The sequence below is a fragment of the Calidris pugnax genome, unplaced genomic scaffold (genome assembly GCF_001431845.1).
Source record: "Calidris pugnax isolate Ruff unplaced genomic scaffold, ASM143184v1 scaffold19, whole genome shotgun sequence".
Lineage (NCBI taxonomy): Eukaryota > Metazoa > Chordata > Aves > Charadriiformes > Scolopacidae > Calidris > Calidris pugnax.
The window spans coordinates 4,861,377-4,881,705 of NW_015090775.1; the positions used below are offsets into that span (position 1 = coordinate 4,861,377).

The following is a 20,329-nucleotide window of genomic DNA, read 5'->3' on the forward strand; positions in this document are numbered from 1 at the left end:
AGTAATGAAATTAAGTATCTACAATAATGCCTGTAAGGCATACATATGTCATTGACTAACTGGTTGAGATATCTTTTCCAGAAAATTAGAAGGCAGAAGGTAATTGGCTATAGTGCAGTAACACATTGGTACAAAATGGAACGACTTCACGGGTTGGTCAAAGATCTCTGCTGTAGAGTAGCTGTTTTCAATTACGATGAGACGCCTGTTCTGATTATAAAGAACGAATCCAAATGAGGCAGTTAACCCACAGCAGTGATACAATGTCAGTATCTGGAACCAAATGAACATGACATGCATGTACTAAATACTAAATATGCATTAAGCACTAATACAGCAAGTAACAGAGCAAGAGAGAACTGGAGGAAGCTGCATTTGTTGACTTTGTGATCAAAATGTAATCTAAATTGGCTGCTTCCTGGATAAATTTTTATCTGATTTTGAGCCCCTGAAAATAGACATCTAATTTAGATTATCATCTAGATTTACCTCCTACTACAGTGAAGTGAAGAAGGGCTTTAAACTCAAAAACAAATATGTTGTACAGATTGAATAAACTGCCTTCCCTAGGCCTCCCTCACTCCCTTCACCCATTGACTATTGCAGGAAACCAGGGACAATAGCTTACACGAGATACTTATGATTTAGGCAGCAAAACATACGTGAGCTTAACCCTATGAGTGGAGTTTCCCTTTGTCTCTGTGATTTCCTTGCAGCCTGAAGAATGTCTCTCCCTGTGCCAAACTGAGTATGGTTACAGAACTGTCTCATGAAGCTGCATAGGTTTCCTTATTTCATGTACTGCCACCTGCATTGTTGTCTTTGGTTGTTTTATAAAGAGCCAAACAAATGAGGGTGAGTTTGTTTCCTCAGCCCCACTTCTCCCACGGTGATAAATGTCACCTTCCATCTGCCCTCCCTCTTTGGATCAAAGGTCTAGACAAATCTTACGTATTAGAATTAGTAAAAAAAACCTTCTCTATCTTATTAGACTTACTAACAATTAATTAATCACATCCATCTTTTTTTTAGAGGCTTTATTCAGATGAACATCCCTATAAATAATACTATTCAAGTATAAATATAACATGCAATAAAGTCTGAGTGGATGAACATCCCTATAAACATTAAACGGCTGTAATACTATTCAGGTATAAATATAACATGCAATAAAGTCTGAGTTCCAAATAATGAAAAATTAGGGAAAATGGATGTGGGTCTCCTGCAGTATCTGCTTTTAGAATTCTCTAGTATTTATACTCCGTCCATACAAAACAACTGCATTGTGTTGATACCATGTTGACCTGAAAAGTGTTCTAATAACTTGCTTATTTCTTTTTTTTTAAACATGCAACTGTAATTTTGCAATCTGGAACAGGGTCAGAGCTTCGTTTTAGAGTCTTCTCTATCTGCTTTCTCACTTGTTACTAGGCAATTCAGAAAATAGACAAACTTTGCAATAGATTATTTTGAGAGAGGAGATACATATATATGAAAGACTTGTAATTCCTTGCTTTCAAAATAGTATCTTGTGCTATGGAGCTGTTTAATCTATTGGACAGGAGTATATATTTGCGTATTACTTCTCCTACATTGGTAATTGCTAATTTTATTAACATTTATACCAAAAACTACAGTTGTGAACCAAAAGCTTATTTTTTTAAGTTTTGCAAACTTTAAACAAAAATGCAGCTTCTGCCTCAATACAAAATGAAACAGAATCTGTGGCTATAGACTGAGAGATGGAAAGAGGACATTGTTACTGGTGATCAGATAGCTAGGAGCTCAAATTTAGTCAAGGCTTTTGTGCAGGCATCATATCAAATAAATGATTTTACAAAGAATAATGAAAGTAGGCAGAAATTTCTGCTAAATGGAAAGGAGACAACACAAAGGCATATTTCAAAATTTAATGTAAGGACAACTGAAGCTCTTATCATGTGAACTTTGGAGGCAGGAGTCAATGTATTAATGCTGAGCCATACCCAGAGATGATGGAGTGCAGGTAGATAACAAAAGGCCTTGAAAGCAAATACATGCAGCAATTCAAAGAAAGAACAATATGTTCATCATTTCAGGCCAAATAATTGAATTCTCCAGCAGTATTTGGAAGAAATATTGCCAAGGCTAGAGGAACAAATGGTACAGTATCCATGTTGGAAAAATCACCATTTCTCAGGTGAGAGCCGTAGCTATGTGGAAGGTTAGGAAGAGTTTAAAGGTAATAACTGGAAACACTTGACAATAGTTACATCTAGCCTGGATGTCAAGACCTAGGGGGAACCAAATCATAGACATGGACCTAATGAGGGCAGGAAAAATGATAAGTCAAAAAAAATGAGAAGAAAGAAGATGCAAGGGAAGGCTTGAGGGGAAGTAAAAAGCTCTCTTATTAAGTGGTTTTGTTGAGACACAAGATAAGAATTTAGACTGAACTGAAAGAGAAGGGAAGGAGAGTTATGGGGTCATCAGGGATAGTAGTTGCATCTGTCCTTGCAAATGAGATTTTACAGAGCTAATGTGGAGGTAGAGAAAGACAGGAGAGGAGAAGTCTCATTGAATCCTCATGGATGAATCAGAAGAGAGCATACAGCAATACCAGAAGGATGAGCAAAAGCTCTTAGTAGACAAGGTTTTATGAAGAAAACCAGTGCAAGCTATGTGGAAAGTACCTGTGAGCTCAAAGAGGATGTGGGTCTGACACCTGGCTAAGAAAAGATCTCTGGAGACTCATGAAAGCTGTTCCATTGCAGTGCAAGGGACAGAAATTGGTCTAGAATATATCTAAGATGATAGAGGAAATAAACCACAGAGAAGAATCGCTGACGATGTGCTGAGTATGGGTAGAGGCTGGAAGTACGACACGAAGAGATGAATCTGAGGCTGGGGATTATTTATAGAATAATGCATTTTAGTATGGTGAGAAATTAAGGAAAAGTGTAAACGAGAATGAGTTGCAGGATAGAGATCAAACAATCATCAGTCTTGCCAGGATTCATGCGTCATAAATTATGTTGGCCCCAAAAATGAGAATTAAAAGCTAGAAATTTAAGCCTTTTGCTCACAATCCTACATCAATCACCTTATTCTTTCCAGTGCAGCAGTTCAAAACAGTTTGTGATGGGTATTGTGGACTTTTGCTTTGCTGAGAATCCATTTCACTTCATGGCTTTCTCCAAAGTCTTTTCAGAAAAGGACCTGAGTTGTTTTCTCAAATCTTTTCCATTCTGAAATTGCACTTGTCTCCATTTCATTGTTTTTCCATTTAATTTTTTTCCATTTCTTTATATTTTAAAATTAATTATGCCTTTAAATTGTATCACATTATCAAGTATTCTCTTAATAGGATGGGACATGAAGAATATTTTTAATTAATTATTTTATTAACAGTATAATCAGCTTTCTGATGTGGCTCATTGTTTTAAGCTTAGTTACTCTAATAATCAGACAAGCACTGTATTTCCCTATTGGCATAATTTTAAAGCATGTTAGAACACATTGTCCTCATTGAGTGAAAAGGAATTTTTAAGCTAAAACTCCAGAGAGGATCTAAAATATAACTGACTGCTGGGATCACTCTCTCATTCATTAGTGAAACAGAATTATCACCCCATTACTATTTGTCATCCTGTTCAATACAGTTCATCCTGTTTCCTACAACGCTGGGAAGCAGCTTGTTTTGACTGGACAATCTGCAGGAATCACTCCCCTGTAGCAGTAGGCTCAGCGTCTCTCCTGTTAGATTTAGATAATTCCCTATTAATCCTTTGCAGCTTAAGGAACTTCCCCACTGTTGCTAACAGACTGGTAAACATGATAACTTAACCTCAACAAACATGTGACACCCCAGCTACCGTTACGCTTGTAAATGATGAAGAAAAAGAAAACATCAAGTTGTTCTGTAAGAATAACAATTAATGAATCGTAGAATCATAGAATTGCCCAGGCCGGAAGGGACCTCCAAAGGCCATCTAGTCCGACCCCCCCGCAGTCAGCAGGGACACCCCCAACTAGACCAGGTTGCCCAGGGCCTCGTTGAGCCTCCATTGTTCAGTAGATGTGTGCTGTGTTTTTCACTGACAGCATTAATCCAGCTTCCTTGCATAACCCATGTCGCTCCCTTCTTGCTCCCACATGATACCAAACCTCTCTAGCTCCCCCCATGCATCCCTTGGTGGGACAACCAACTTCTCCTCCTGCTTTATGGCCCCCAGCTGGGCAGGGAGGTGGTGACGTGGCTCTGAGCTCCAGGGTGCTGGTGGCTGGTGCTTGGTGGGTCTCTGCCTGAACTCACAGCACTTATGTTGAAAGCTTGTCCTCTGGGGACATTCCTCTGGGACTCTAACTCAGCGACTGACCTTCATGAAACTTATATGAACTTAATACATTTGAAACCTCTTGTCTCAGTCGAATCTGGTTGCGAATGGTGAGATGGCTAGAAAGTCAGGAAGGTAGGGCAGGGAGTCGGAGAAGATGGTTCATTCCTCCAGAAACCTAACTGCAAACGAGAAACTAAAAACCAATGGGGAAAAAAGCAGTAGAATGCTACATTCCCCATTTCTGTGTTTCTTAGTGCTTCTGAATGGGCAGTTTCTCACTCAGCCTAATATCTGCACCAATTTGCCCCCTAAAGCAGACTGCTCTTAAAAATCATTGGGTTTTTTCCTATTGCTCGGTCATCTCCACATCTCCACTGACTGCCACAGTTACAGCATTTCACTGGAAAACTGCAAGATTAATTTTACCTTTTTTTTTGTATTCTGAGTCAAGCTCAAGAATCCAGGTTTAGGTAATCCAAAGTTGGAGGGAATTCAGAGAGAAAAAAGTCAGCTCTGAAACATCTGTATGGACTATTTTTTAATTTTCCCGAATTCTCACTCTTAATCATTTAAAATTTCCTGCACCGAGTGCCGACTTTCAAATTAGGGGAAAGAAATACCAAGTCATTGGTTACCTGTAACAAAAGGTGTATTGCTTTGATCTGCAGAGGAGATTCATGCTTTTGTTAGGTCCTCTCACCTCCTCATAGATGGTGTCACTCGATGAGTGACTTGATGAACTCCCACGAACTCAAGGGGCCTGGAGTCTTTGCAAGATTATAGGATGTGTTGATTTGAGACCAGTCTGATGTCTTATATACAAGGTCTCTTTGATTTTTCTGCCTCAGTTTTTCTTCTTGTTAAAAATTGACATTTGCTTCCACAGCATGCGAAGGAGACCCCGAGATCCTGGAATGGAAAGTAATATAAAATTTAATTTTATCCTGTGTGGGGTCTATGTACTTGCAGCTCAGTAAATCACACGGAAAATATGCTGCTAACACTTCTGTGGTGTGTGTCCATGCAGCCCCAGCACTCTTGAGCAGAATTTGCCTTTATGATGGAGTGAGCATCTTCAGCGGGACGAGGGTTACCCCACACCCTCTCATCACCCTCTGTGGTAACGAGCTCCCTGCCCCGATCAGTGTCTTTGGACCTGTGCTGCTCAACTTCTACACCGACTCCCACATTACAGGCTTTGGATTCGAGGCAAGATACAGAACAATTGGTGAGTAGTCACTGTCCTATGCTTTAATTTAGGCGGTGGAAATATTCCAGCTGGATAATGGTTCAGTGCAGGAAATGTTGCACGTCATTTTGGGAATACCTTAGATGGATGTAGATGGTTCATATTGCCTCTGCACTGGTCCAAAGGAGCTCTCAGGACCAGGATATGGGATTGGTTGGTGTGTGTTGTCACTGGCTGATGTGGTATCTCACAATTCCCATTTCAAGACACTACATGGGACCAAGTCAGGAACTGAAACACTTTTCCTTTGCCGTAGAAAAGAAATGTAACCCATTTTGGCAGGATTTTTTTGGTTTCGTTTTGTTTTGTTTTGTACAGTGTTTTAGGAGAAACATCACCAGTTTATTTAACTGAGTTCATTGAAAAGACTTTATCACGTATGGGAGAATGGTCTGATTCTCAGTTATACTAAAACTACCTTATACAACATGGGAACCAGATCAGGACCTTAAAATGGACACAGCTACATGCCTCCATTTGATGACCCTCTTGCAGTGCCAGGTATTAATGTAAATAAAAATTGGGATCTAGATATATTTTTATTTTATAATAAAGATTATGCGTCCTGAGTGATGTGCTCTGGGCAGCCCTGCTTTGGCGGGGGAGTTGGACTGGGTGGTCTCTAGAGGTCCCTTCCAACTCTGACAACTCCATGATGCTGTTATTTCTGTTATTCTCATGAGATCTCTTTTGTTTTAAAGAGGAAATATGTGTTAGAGAAAGAGGTTCCCAACTGAGTTAAAAATTTACATCTGCACAAATATAAATATCCCAGAAGATTAATTTTATTTTAAAAACCAATTTTCATATTTTCTAGGTTTAACTTGTAGAGAGAGTACTTTGATTTTACTTTGATTATCTAACTTCAGAGAAAAGTGTGAGTTCTTAACTTTGGTATTTGCCACAGGAAAAAGCATAAGCCTTAATTCTTTATGTAACATGAATAGCCTGATACAGATACAACAGAGGGAATGGCACTGAGAAATGACAATGTGCAGTTACTCATGGAAAAGACCTTCATAACTCACAGAAGTCAGTTGCTGCTATCTGACTTGTGACTTCTGACATTTGAGAAAGATGACTGCAGCCTTCTTAGCCTGTTGTTGTATACAAAGCAGATTCTAGCAATTAACATTCCTCTTCCCTCTAGTTGTATTGTTTGCTGAAAAAAAAAAAAAAAAAAAAAAAAAAGAAAGGGAAAGGCTTCCCCCTCCTAGTGTAGAATAATGCTGATTCTTTATCCTCCCGGCTCCTGTTCTTCATTTGCCCGTGCTGAGGGCCACCAGCCGGAGCACGGGTGAGGAGCCAGGGGCTCTGTGCCCAGCAGCACCCAGTATGGGACTGCCTTGGCTAAGGTGGTGGCCTGGGCAATGGCAGGTCCTTTAGAACATGAAAAGCTCTGTGGGGCTCTGAGCTATTTATCAACAGGACGCAGGGAAACACTTTTTCGCTGAGTTAAGATTATAAAATAAAGACTGAAGCTAACAATGGAGATTAGCGTTAGTTTGAGAATAGTTTTTGTTCCCTTGAGCACTGAAACTGGGAACAAACATCAGCCACATCCTGGCCTCATCAGCAACCGAGAAGCCAAGCAGTGCCTTTAGCTCATGTCTGCAGAGTTTCACTCACTCAGCCAGGGAGCAGGGATGTGGGTCTCCAACTCAGCCACCCTCCACTGCCGGTCAGTGCCAGCATGAGGTGAGGTGGGGAACAGTCCCCAAGGTTGGGGATACCCGGGGACTTCTGTCTGCCTTTCTTTCTGCACAGAACAAATGCTACAGCAAGGACCCAGCCCTGCTGGGAGGTGGAGACATGATGAGGCGCTGCACACAGTTATTCCAGAAGAGTCAGGCAGGGCCATGAGTATGATTGTGGCAGCTTTTCCGTCGGTGCCCAACTTTTGGAGGCTTCCATGAGGCCCAGGTTTGGATAAGGGAACGCCTTTGCCCACCAATCAAGCAGGAACAGGGGGAAAGCTACTCCAGACACACCTGCCCCATCCTGCTGCCCCCTGGTCGAGACCAGGCTCCATCTTCTACTGGAGAAACACGGAGCCACCGCCATTTGGTGTGGACTGGTAACAACCTGTTATTTCGATACTGACTAGTCTTGTGCTGCAGAGCTCAACCTGATAGACGTCTCCACGTTCAGCAGTTCCAGGCATAACAGTGAAGATTGCTCCTCTTTCTTGATGGCTAAACTCCTGTAAGAAATGAGAATTAGGACTAAGCCAGTGTTCAGACACTGATCACTCTTTTCTTCTGTTTCCCCCTGCAGCTTGTGGTGGCATTTTCAACAGCTCCGTTGGCGTTATCAGCAGTCCAGCCCATTCAGTTCTTGATTATCACCACAACATGAACTGCTCGTACTACATCACTGTGGGAAATGGCAAAATAGTGGCCCTCAAGTATGTAATTCAAGTTCAGCTTGTCATTAAGAGGACAGGGAACTCTCTGATTCCAGTTAAAGACAGCAATTATTGTCAGTTTTCTCTGTCTTTCTTTTTTCCAAGGGGAAAGCTGAACTAAAATGTGAACTGGCTACTGAAGCCACCTTTATCTACCTCAGGCTCCCTTTCATCTTTCTCTGTAACTTGTTATGTGCAAAACACCACGATGATTTTAACTTCCCACTTTGGCTACTAAGAGGACTAAGAAATTGTAAAAATGCAGCTCACGCTTTTAGTTAAATTCTGTCAGTGTTTGAGGAGTTACGAGACTCCTGTGACTTTACGTAAGAAATAAAATAATTATTTTAGAAAACTGGCACTCACTTTACAGCCCAAGTAATAATACCCACCCAGGAAGAGTATATTTCTAAGTGTGTGCTGGCCTGCCTGAAAGAGGGGTACGGCTGCCACAAAATCTTGCTACTGAAGAAATTAAAAGATGGGTACATTCTTGTGTCACATATAGGCTGAGTGTGAATTAGGAGAACGTTTCCCAGCCAAGTGGCAGACTCAGCTGGTCTGTCCTCTGAGCCTGCATTTTATATGTCCCTCACGTGCCTAAGGAGACTGTGGGCTGAGCCCTTTGCAGAAGTGAGAGAGGGTGTGTTTGCAGAGGGCAGATCTGCTGCTCCACAGGACGCCCGGGCTGCTGGCAGCTTGCCTTGAGAGACACCCGGGGGTGAGGGCCACTGGGCCTTTGAGGCTGGTTGCCTGCAGTGTTCTGCCAGGCAGTTGAGAGTTCTGCTTGCTTGAAGAGAAGGCTGAGGGGGGATCTGATCAGTACTTATAAATACTCAAAGGGAGGGTGTCAAGAGGATGGGGCTGGTCTTTTTTCAGTGGTGCCCAGGGATGGGACAAGAGGAAATGGGCACAAACCTGAATATAAGAAGTTCCACCTAAACATGAGGAGGAACTTTTTCACTTTGAGGGTGGCAGAGCCCTGGAAGAGGCTGCCCAGGGAGGTGGTGGAGTCTCCTTCTCTGGAGACATTCAAACCCACCTGGACGCGTTCCTGTGGGACCTGCTCTGGGTGGACCTGCTCTGGCAGGGGGTTGGACTAGATGATCTCCAGAGGTCCCTTCCAACCCCATAGCATTATGTGATTCTGTTCCTGAAGAGAAATGTTTTGTCTGTGTATGGCTTTTGCTATTGCTATTACTTTGACCTTTCCTCAAGCGCTAAAAGGACACATAACCCAGGAACAGAAATGAAAACATGAGACCTAAATCTCAAAATGTATTTTTACAGATTCAACAGCTTCCAGCTCGAAATATCTCCCTCCTGCTACAAAGATTACGTGGCTGTGTATGACGGCTCAGACACCCATGCTCCTCTCCTCGGAAAATTCTGTGGCTCAGAACTGCCTCCAAATATTAAGAGCTCCAGTAATAAATTGTTCCTGGTGTTTAGCACTGACTTCTTCGGAGCAGACAGGGGATGGAAAGCAGCTTTCAGGGAGACCTTAGGTAAGAGTATTATCAGACTCATAACCCCAGGAACCTGCTGGTAAGTAATTCCCTTTGGTGAGGAGCAGTTATGGTCTCCCTCACCAGGTGTGCTGGAAGCAGAAGAATGTTTCCGATTTTGTAAATTAAATGAGCTAAGCTAAATACTAGGCTTATTGGATCCCTGCATTCCAGCACTGGTTCTGAACTGATTCCATTTATTCTTTGCTAACCTGTCCTGCCTCTCTGAAGGCACAGGCATTTCTTGGGTGCCTGAAAGCTTAGCAGCACCCAAAGGCCTCTCTTTTGGAGGAAATCTGGCAATACCTGAGAACTCTCATTCTTCTGTAGTCAAAGGTTGGTGGTGCACTAAAGATGCCTCCTTTCCATCTACCCTCAATTTCCATTTCCTTGCAGTTCACCTCACACCTTTTTAAAACCTATCGTCTTAAGTTTGGTTAAGATTGGGGTTCCTCCCCACTGTGCTGATCTCTACTGCTTTTTGGGATCAATCTGGTTAGCTGGCCATAATACAAATGGGATCATAGTAAGAAGGCACTGGATGTTAAATGTTTTGATGGACACAAAAGTCAGAGGCAAAGCTTGATTACTGCCTTTAAAAAAAAGGCATAAACCCAGTAGTCTATTTTTAAGGTTAAGGTGTGAAAGGATTTTTTTACCTTCTTCTAACATCTCAATTGTTTAGGTCTGATAAGCAACAAATGACTATTACATGTAAATTGATTTCATGTCATCGCTGCTAGTTTCCTCTGTAATTAACTCAATGTTTTTGTGATCTGGAAAGAAGTGATTGTCTGGTTTACAAAGCTGGCACTCAGAGAGTTCAGAATGAAAGGCCTTTGTGGCAGAACAAACATAGTCTTCTGCTGAGTCATAGAATCCCCTCCCAACCCCTCGCCAGTGACTTTCTCATTTGATACAGTCTGAGAAAGTACTTACAGATAAGGAAAATCACTGGCTCTACAGGCTTTGCCAAGAAAAATATTCCCACAGAACCTCATGGTCATTACTATTATTAACTCTTCCTTTGCTTCACTCTAATTAATTGCCACAAGAATCTGTAAGACCACTCTTGTGGACTGTTATTTCAAGTAACTGAATGTTGTTTCACATGTTGCTGTATTCAAACCATTAGGTATCAATTGTCAGAGATCCCCCACCAGCCCGTGTTCGTGTTTCCAGGGTGAGATCATCAGGATCTCCACAAGCTCTCGCTCTTCCTCTTGGCATATTGTCAATATTTTTAGCCACTGACTTTAGATTTATTTGTGCAAGTTGACAGAGATTCTGCTTAAGCACACAACAGAACACAAGCCAAGCTCTTCAAGTCAGTACCATGCCTGATAATTTCCTAGAGTGAGGAGAAGCCTTTTATGAATTAGCTTTGACATCTATCAGGCTAAGTTTTGGAGGGACATTTCTGCAGGCTCCCAAGGAAAGGGAGGTTGTGATGTTGCAGGAGTTACTCAGGAGCAGTGGAGCTGCAAGCTGGAAAAGATGGCTATGCAGGGATGTGGGCTGTGTGACGAAGAGCCCGTGGTGGTGAGATGTGTAATGGTAGGTTTTCTTTCTCCACTGTGGGAAGCAAGCCACAGGGACTAAACCACACAGCCATTAGGAAGGATTCTGACAGTCCCATGCTAGTACAGAATGGCCAAAAAGTAGAAAAGTATATTATAAAAGGAAAACATGAGTCACAGTCCGATAAAAGTTTCCAGTTTGGCTTGTCTAAAAAATAGAGCCAGGAAAATCTGTGACACATCTTTGTACTATGAGATCCGAGATTCTGCTTCAAATGGAAGAGAATAAAACCATGAAGATCTAAAAGCCTGTTATTCTAAATGGTGCTTTAGAGAAGCTCCATCGTGTCTGTCAAAAGATAAAATGCATGTGGTTTTGTAAGAGTACAAATGCAACCAGATGACAATTAATAATGATAAATCTCTTGGATAAGGAAGATGGTATCTGTAGAGAAACAAGAAGCCTCATTCTCTGTTGGATGACAAGCAGCATATTATTCTGCAGTTACCCCAGGGAAACACAACTGGATAACGTAATTATTGCTCTCTCTTTAATGTCAGTGACCCTTATTACGTATTGGAAAGAAGTGAGCAGAAACAGTACACTCATTCGTAGCAAACGAAACTATTTCCTTTCCTCACAAGCTCTTCCAATTTTATTCCTGACCGGCTTCTCTCAGAGGTACTGCCAAAATACATTTTTTTCTCTCTAACAAATTTTATTAGCAGGGAGTCCATCTGATAGCCACTGCGGTGGGAGGGAAGAGAGAAGATGAAGTAGGAATCTCAGAGAAGCCTAGCAAGACTGACAGGAACCAGGCACTCAAAGAGTTAACTCTGAAATATTTGTAGAAAAACATGCTGTTTTAATTAAAACAATTCGTTTGCATCACTGATCCACTAGAATATTTAAGGTCTCCCCACTAGTAAGGAAAGGGAGACTATGAGAAAATACAAAATGGTATTAATTTGACAGTTCAGCAACACCTCACCTGTTGTGCCAAATGTCCTTTCTTTCCCCGTGCTGCTCCGTGCACTGCGCAGTGTAACCTGATGTGCACGTTTCAGACCCAGCATTCCTCACCATAACCAGCTCCGGGACATGGTGCGCTCGAGGCGGGGAAAGACACGGCCCTTGGTGCAGTTCAGAGGGTTTATAATTTCCCTCTCTCTGCTCCTAAGTTTGGACGCTCACCAGCCTCGTTTGTGGGACCCCTTGGGCATGCTGGCTTGTATCAAAAATAGTGTGACCAGCAGAAGTAGGGAGGTGATTATGCCCCTGTACTCGGCACTGGGGAGGCCACACCTCGAGTGTTGTGTCCAGTTTTGGGCACCTCAATACAAGAGAGATCTCGAGGTGCTGGAGCGAGTGCAGAGGAGGGCAACGAAACTAGTGAAGGGCCTGGAAGACAAATCATATGAAGAGCGGCTGAAGGAGCTGGGGCTGTTTAGTATGAGGAAGAGGAGGCTGAGGGGAGACCTCATCCCTCTCTACAACTACTTGAAAGGACACTGTAGAGAGGTTGGGGCTGGTCTCTTCTCACAGGGAATTAGTGACAGAACGAGAGGGAACGGCTTCAAGCTCCAACAGGGGAGGTTTAGATTGAACATTAGGAAGGAATTTTTCACCCAAAGAGTGGTCGGGCATTGGAACAGGCTGCCCAGGGAGGGGGTGGAGTCCCCATCCCTGGCTGTGTTTAAGGGCCGTTTAGATGCAGTGCTGAGGGACATGGTGTAGGGGAGGACTTTGTAGAGTAGGGGAGATGGTTGGACTCGATGATCCCAAGGGTCTCTTCCAACCTCAATGATTCTATGATTCTATGCTCTCGGGCTGAGCTGGTGGAACTGGGCTGAGTGAGAGATCCCAGCCAGCTCCAAGTGTTACATTTGTGAAAAGACAGGATCCTGTCCAGGGTGGCAGAGCCCTGGCAGAGGCTGCCCAGGGAGGGGGTGGAGTCTCCTTCTCTGGAGACATTCAAACCCACCTGGACACATTCCTGTGCAACCTGCTCTGGGTGGACCTGCTTTGGCAGGGGGTGGGAGGAGATGGTCTCCAGAGGTCCCTTCCAGCCCCGTATCATTCTGTGATTCTGTGACTCTTGCCTTAGCTACCACTGACCTTCTTTCTGCCTTTGTTCTCAGCCTGTAAAACGAGAATTATACCTCCTTTCCTCAGCAAGCCTGTCCTCCTATAGGCAATCAATAAAAGGATGAGAAGAGATAAATCAATACCAGCTTAAGGCATTTAGTTACATTAGATGTCTCTGTGAAGGAAGGAAAGCCAAGATGTCTCCCCAGAGAATGAGGTCTGCGTGTATTGAGCTTGTGACTCAGCCAAGGATCTCCTGATTGTCTCTCCAGCTCTAAGGGGAGACTTGAGCTTTTCAGCTGACCCTGGCTGGAAGGGACAGAGCCTGCACATACCTCTGCCATCCCTGCTGTCACAGGCAGTACTTTCTGCTTTAGTGATAAATGGAGCTTCTGCCTATTCCCATTTGGCAGCGGGGTGACCCTCTCACCCCAATTTGTGATCGCTCCGAGGCTTATGATACAAAGGCTGAGAAGACATAGAAGAGCTTGGGGTTTTTTCTTGTTTTTAAAGCATCGCCAATACCTGTCAGGAGATGTAGCTGTGACCTTATTAACAGCACATCATTTCTCCTTGGCAGGTCTCTGTGCTCATGTGCACAGCTCCATTGCCTCAGCAACGAAAAATATATCACATTCTAAACCATGGGAGAACAATCTAGGGGTTTTCTGAAATGCAGGTCTGCTGTCTCAGGGAGCCACATGATTTTACAAGAAGGAGTCACACATGGTTAGACATGTGGGTTGAGTCAGAAAGTTCCTCCTGTTTTTTATACCACCTCTTGTGGACATGCAGGAGAAATTCACATTTGCACTTTGTGAAAGAGCCTGCACCACCTTGGGGCTTACGAGCTCATGGGCAGAATGAACAACAATCCACTGTCACAAAGAGATGATGATTTAAACACAAGACGAGGAAAACCAGACGGACACAGACAGGCCAGAAGAATAGGGTTTGGCAACAATGATAAAACTAGTGTTGGAGGGTCTAAGGCAGAAGAAATGCCTCCAAAACCTTTGGCAACCATTAGGCGGTTGGAATGTGAAGTCCCTCAGCGCCCTCTCCTCTGCATTGTCCTCGGTTTGCCCAGGATCCCTCCATCCTTTTTATTCAAATAAGCATTTCTATTGAATGAATACTAATCATTCTACATAGAGAGAAAAAAACATGAGTTTAGAAGAAAAATAGATAGAAAAAGGTTACATAGAGAGAAAAAATGTGAGTTTAGAAGAAAAATAGATAGAAAAAGGAATCTTCTCTGATATATCAGAAAAATGCGTTAATAGGTAATTTCTGTAAATAATCTAGTATGTATATAATAGAAATAGATTATAGTCCGTATGCTTTTCTTCCTGACAAAATGATATGTAACTTATCTGATAAATTACCCGGAGGTATCTGTCTTCCCTTATTCTATTAGCTGTGTATTGAATTACTCGTTTCCTGTTTGGAATACAATACACTCAGTGTCTATCACTAATGGGTTTACTGCTATGCTCTCCCCTAATGAAATTGAAGTGTACTTTAAAAAAATTGATCCACTAGAATTTTCACAGCATTTTTATGCTATTTTATTTTATTAACAGCAAAAAAAAAAAATTGCTTAGTATAGTTCTAAGTCCGGTTCTGCCCTGTAACCTGAAAGCTTGGCTCACTCTATTTTTGGGTTCTCGGTGCAGGTTTTCAGCAGTGCTCAGCACACACAGTTGCAGCAGATTATTTTTTTTTTTGATTGCTCAGAATTGTTAAAAAAAGTAGTTCTGAATGGGCAATATAAGGTGTAAATTATTGGCTTGGTTATTGTATCGCATAGGTCAGGGTTAGGTGTTCTTCTGTGAGTCATTTCTAAATTCTTACACCAGCAGCAGTAATTCATCACACTGATTTATGTAAATAACGTTAACACCTGCTGTAGGTGGCACCAGGCACCTGGACTGACAACAGCAGCTATGGCCTGTTGGGTGGGGAAGGACTCGGCACAGCTGAATCTCAGGTTTCCCGCATATTTTTCTCCCTCCAACAAAAACATCTTAGAAGAACGTGTCCTTGACTGCGGCACGTGAATGCTGTTGCGTCAGGGGAGTATCTATCTCCAGATATCCAGCCCAGACTTAGAGCCTGGTCCTGCAGAGGGTCTTCCTTCAAACTCATAAATCTTCTTGCAAAAATTTCTTTGGCTTTTTGGATATATTTCACATTAATACTACAGATTTCAGATTCATTACATCGTCACGGCTTAACTATAAATAGCTTATTCTATTAAAATAATGAATAAATTGCAGCTAATAATATCTTTTCTTGATCTTATTATAGTCTATGAAAATAAGAACATCCATAACAAGCTCAGAACATATGTTCAGAAGTCACAATTCCTGGACTGTTGCTAAATGTATTTTGGAGCTCAAATATAAAAATATGCATCAGCTTGAAATCTGACTAAATTTAGAAAGAACTTGCAGTGTTGAAATATGTCTCTTCAATATCTCTGAAAAGAATACAACTGTTGGGCTAAGGGATAGTCTACAAATCCCTCAGAAATGTCAGTTCTTCAATGCCTTCTCCCAAAGCAAAATAAATAGGAGTGGTTTGCATACTCACACTGGATAGAGAAGAGGTAGACTTTTAAATATGACATTTCTGACTGATCTGAAAAAAGGTGAAAAATAATTTTCAGAAAGTGATTAAACATGACTTTGTAGGTGACTAAACAGTTAAAAGCTGAGGGGATATTCAGATTAAAGGCACTTCACACAACTGTGGGCAAACTCTGCTTGTATGATTGTCTCAGCTTCACTAACACCAATCACAGAATCCCATGGGGTTGGAAGGGACCTCTGGAGATCATCTCCTCCAACCCCCTGCCAAAGCAGGTCCACCCAGAGCAGGTCCCACAGGAACGTGTCCAGGAGGGTTTGAATGTCTCCAGAGAAGGAGACTCCACCACCTCCCTGGGCAGCCTCTGCCAGGGCTCTGCCACCCTCACAGCAAAGTTCCTCCTCATGTTGACGTGGAACCCCTTATGTTCAAGTTTGTGCCCATTTCCTCTTGTCCTGTCCCTGGGCACCACTGAAAAAAGACCAGCCCCATCCTCTAATGGAGGATGTAAGGAAACAATGACTCTTTCAGCTGAAAATCTGTGCTCTGGTGCACACAAACACAGGGTGAGGAGACGTTTCTGATTCACATCACAAGAGAGGTCTGCAAAGGCCTGGGCAGCTGTGATGCCAACCAGCAGGTGAATACAGTAATGCAAAGTATGAGAATGGGGCCAGACTGCACGTCTGCCCCTGCTCCCTCAGAGGAGCATCAAGGAGGTGGATGGGATGGTACATCATTGCAGTTCTGCAGAACTAGGGTGGGCTTGGCACAGACCATGTCTGGACTGTTAGATTCAGGATCAGCCAATAGTCTAAAAACTGGAGATGATGAACTTTGCCTGACTGCATTTGTGAAATCCTGCTAAAGCAGGAGACTGGGGCTTTTATGGCCCTAAATGTCACTGCTGGCACCATTGCCAGGCCATCCCACCAGTCAAACCCCCTCTCTGTGCAAAGTTCTCTGAACTTTGCTGCCTTCTAATAGAGGTTTGTGATGCTCCTTTAGTGAGAAGGGAAAGGGGGCAAAATTAGGTTGTTGTGGTTTGAAATGTCACTGGTTTAGCTGTTTCTGATAGATTTAAAACTACTCAGTAGTTGTAAATCTACTTCCATCCATACCTGTATAAACGGACTTTACCTCTGGCTGTGCTTCAAAGGCAGGCAGCTTTAAAGATTCATCTTCATCTTCGTTCCATATCTAGAGGATTTAATTCAACAGAAAAACATGTGCTTGCCCTATGCTCTGTAATTACTTTTATTTGCCATAGGGAACCTTCAGTTCCTTCTTTCCTGAATGGTCCTTCAGCCTTTTAGTTTCATTACTGCTTCCCAATTAGTGATGACAGTGTGTGCCCTAGTTCTTCTGATAATTTGTGTTCTCTGGCAAGCTGTTTATGAGCAGGACAAGATTGCAATCTGATTTATGATGACCTTATGAATTTTATTTTAAATAAGAAACCAGAGACCGAAACAGCACAGTGAGCCTTGTAGTCAATCTATCTGCCCCCACACAAACTGTCCTATAAGGTAAATTTCTCACTATTTTTATCAAGTTTAGCTTTTGATATCTAGGAGGCTATTCTACAAATTAAAAGACTTCTTAGTCCCACATTATGTCTAAATTTTAGCTACAATTTTTTTCTGGCTGTGTTAGCAAACAATAAATATCATTCCATCAATGATCACTAGCAGGTGATCTATTCAGAAATGGTGCTGATTTTTGCAACGAGTTGTGTCCTGGCTAAAATTCAGTACAATAGCATTTCTCTCACGAGTTCCCTCCTATTAAGCAGTTGGTTCTTCATGAACTTGTGGGTGTTCCCTAGACCTACACGGCTTCATTATTCTATAACTTTTAGTGGCTGAAACCAGCTGTAACATTGATTAGTACTGAAAAACACCAAGATAGATAGATTTTTCAACAAGGGCTGCTCTTTATTCGGCTTTATTTGCAGGGCTACTTGATCTGTGGTTGGCTTCCAGTCCAGCCGTTATTAATAACGTAGTGTCCTGTAAGCACTTGACTCAACCCTGGCTGAGCAGGCTAAGCATTGTGAAAGCTAATGATGAAACCTCATCTTTAGTGACTGTAAATCATACTTTTCGTTATTTTTCTCCTCTTAGATGCTATTACTGGCTACACTAGCTAGAATTAATTTTCTGATAATGAGGATTTGGCCCGTTTCTCTCTCTGTTGGGAGGTTACCCACATCTGTATTGTCATCTGAGCTATTTTTATGGCTGCACAGCTAGCAGGGAAGTGCACCATTCCAAAGGCCCGGATCTTTGATAACCAAAAAGAGGACAATCCAAGGTAAATGAGAGCTTTCCTGCTTCGTGGCTCTGTCGCAATTCCCTGATTCCTGTTGCAATGGTCTGACGGGCATCTCTGGAACACTGACCTTGACGAACAGGGTGAAGGGGAGCATCGTAAATTGTCTGAGCCATATCTCACTACGGACTCGACATTGCAGGGCTGGATGGTCAGACTGTGATCTGTGTCTGATGCTCATATGCTCAATGATATGTTTAGTAGAAGGCATCCAAAATGCCGGGCAGCTCCAACGAGTTGTTTCAGGGGACTGAATAAATCATGCAGAAGGGTGAACCCAGAGAAAAAACATAGTGGAACTGCCCTCTTAGGGCCCAGGAACCCTCCTGTCTGACATTTTCCTCCTTCCTAGACTATTTGTAAGAACATGATTTACCACTCACATTTTCCCTGCTGTTGTTCTCGGCTTCTGCAGCGGCAATGGAATGAACACTAAGGCTTTTCCAAGTCTCTGACTTCATTAGCAGCCCACAAAACTGGACTGGAGTCTATTAATTCCTGACTTTTTCACTTGGTAACGAGTTTCTTCTGGTCATTTTTAGCTGTAGCAAAAACTCAAATCTCATGTTATTAGGCTTTTTGGTTTCAAGCAAACTTGGTTTTAGGGTGGGGTTTTTCTGGCTTTGGTTGGTAGAGCAGGATGACATTTAGCCTCAGTCACTTGGGTTTAACCATTCCAGTCTTGCAAGACAGGGCTGTCTCCAGCCCCGCGCCCCTGACGCAACCCTGACACTTGGATGCTGAGTTTTCACCAGAGCCATCTTTTGCAATGCCCTGGCTCGAGCAGGGTGCAGTTTTATACCACTGGAAATACAGCAGCCTGTTAAGGGTAAGTCAGTGCCTGTCAGCCAGACGGGCATATTTAACACAAATTCTGAAACCCCACTCGTGTTGTTTAACCCCAGCTGTAGCCTCTTTTGGTGCCCAGTTCTCCTAAAAGCAGTCTCTGTGGGAGACAGCAGCCCGCTTCCAGTTCCTGCTTTGCTCTGTGCAGTTTACAAAAACTCTCTCAGACCCAAAAGCAAGAGTATGAACCATAGTTTATGTGAATTCCTGAATTAAATAAGTGGCCAGGAGGCCCCAGAGACTGGGGAAGGAAGCATAAAGTAAATAAATTGATCAGATTTACTAGTGCAGTCCAACCTTTATTTTTTTAAAAAAAGTTAAAAAAAATCCCTTCAGCTAGCCTATATTTTTTGTCTGTAATTTGACACAATAAAAGGCTTTTAATCTTCTAATAACTGCTTTTCTCCAAAAGTAATTTTTTTCTCAATGTGACTGAAGAACGTTACAGGGTTCAAATTTTCAGGGCGAGTTGCTGCAGTGAGGGCCTTATCTCCCTGTGCGGGATCCAGACCCCAAGCAGCTCGCTTTTCAGGGGGGCTGTGAGTTCCCCCCACGCAGGACGCTGCCAGAAGTCAGTCCCTTCCAGCTTAGACTCCTGAACACGGGTCTGGGTGCCAGTGTCTGGCTGCCAAATTCAGTATCCCCCCCCCCCGAACGAGGGGGGGTTGCCAAAACATTGCCAAAACAAGCAACTAAATTTTGAACTAGATTTTCAAAGTCAACAACCCAGCGCCCCCTGCTGTCCAGGCCCTCTCCCTAGCAGGTAAGAATGGCTTCAAAAGGCCTTCTAACCGCTATTTGTTATTTAATTTCTGTCCTCTGTCGTCTTATAAGCCATTTTTAAAAATCTGTTGTCACATTTTCAAAGTGGATTCCGATTTCATATTCAGCAGAAGACACGAGCCTTAATTCACCCTTTCAGATCTAATTGTGATTCGTACCCGTCTAACGCTGCTCGTGTTGAAAGCCTTTTAATCATTGAGGTGGTCCTTGCGAGACAGGACAGCACAATTCCGTAGCACAGAAAAAACCTCTGGCTTGACATTAAAGATCTGAAGATTAAATAAATGCCAGGAATTGCTTTTAAAAAGCTTCTGCTTCTTCACCAGGACCCCAGAATGGCTGTGGTGGTTACTTGACAAATTCAGCTTATAGCTTTGGCTCTCCCGTCTCCAACGTGACCAGAAGATATGAGAAAAATCTGGACTGTGTATGGATCATAAGTGCACCCGTGAACAAACTGGTCAACCTCACCTTCACTGCATTCCTGCTGGAAGCACAGTCTGCTCAGGCCTGCCGCTACGATTATGTCCAAGTAAGACAGCTGTGTATTTTAACAAGAAAATAACGGTGAAATGAAGCCATTAGCCTCTCCATGAGGCTAAAACTTGATTAGCAGAAAATAGCTTTATGAAGAAATTAAATTCCTTAATATAATTTCAATTTTATTTTTTTTTTTGTG

General features: G+C 42.6%; 1 protein-coding gene across 1 annotated transcript in view; it reads left to right on the forward strand.

Annotated features, from left to right (window-relative positions):
* The window catches only part of CUBN (cubilin), a 166,347-nt gene that overhangs the window by 138,042 nt on the left and 7,976 nt on the right, over window positions 1–20,329 (forward strand). Inside the window, exons 57-60 of the mRNA XM_014945868.1 lie at window positions 5,347–5,547; window positions 7,846–7,975; window positions 9,266–9,483; window positions 19,977–20,182. Of these exons, the coding sequence (XP_014801354.1) occupies window positions 5,347–5,547; window positions 7,846–7,975; window positions 9,266–9,483; window positions 19,977–20,182 (755 nt within the window). The remainder of the gene's footprint in view (window positions 1–5,346; window positions 5,548–7,845; window positions 7,976–9,265; window positions 9,484–19,976; window positions 20,183–20,329) is intronic.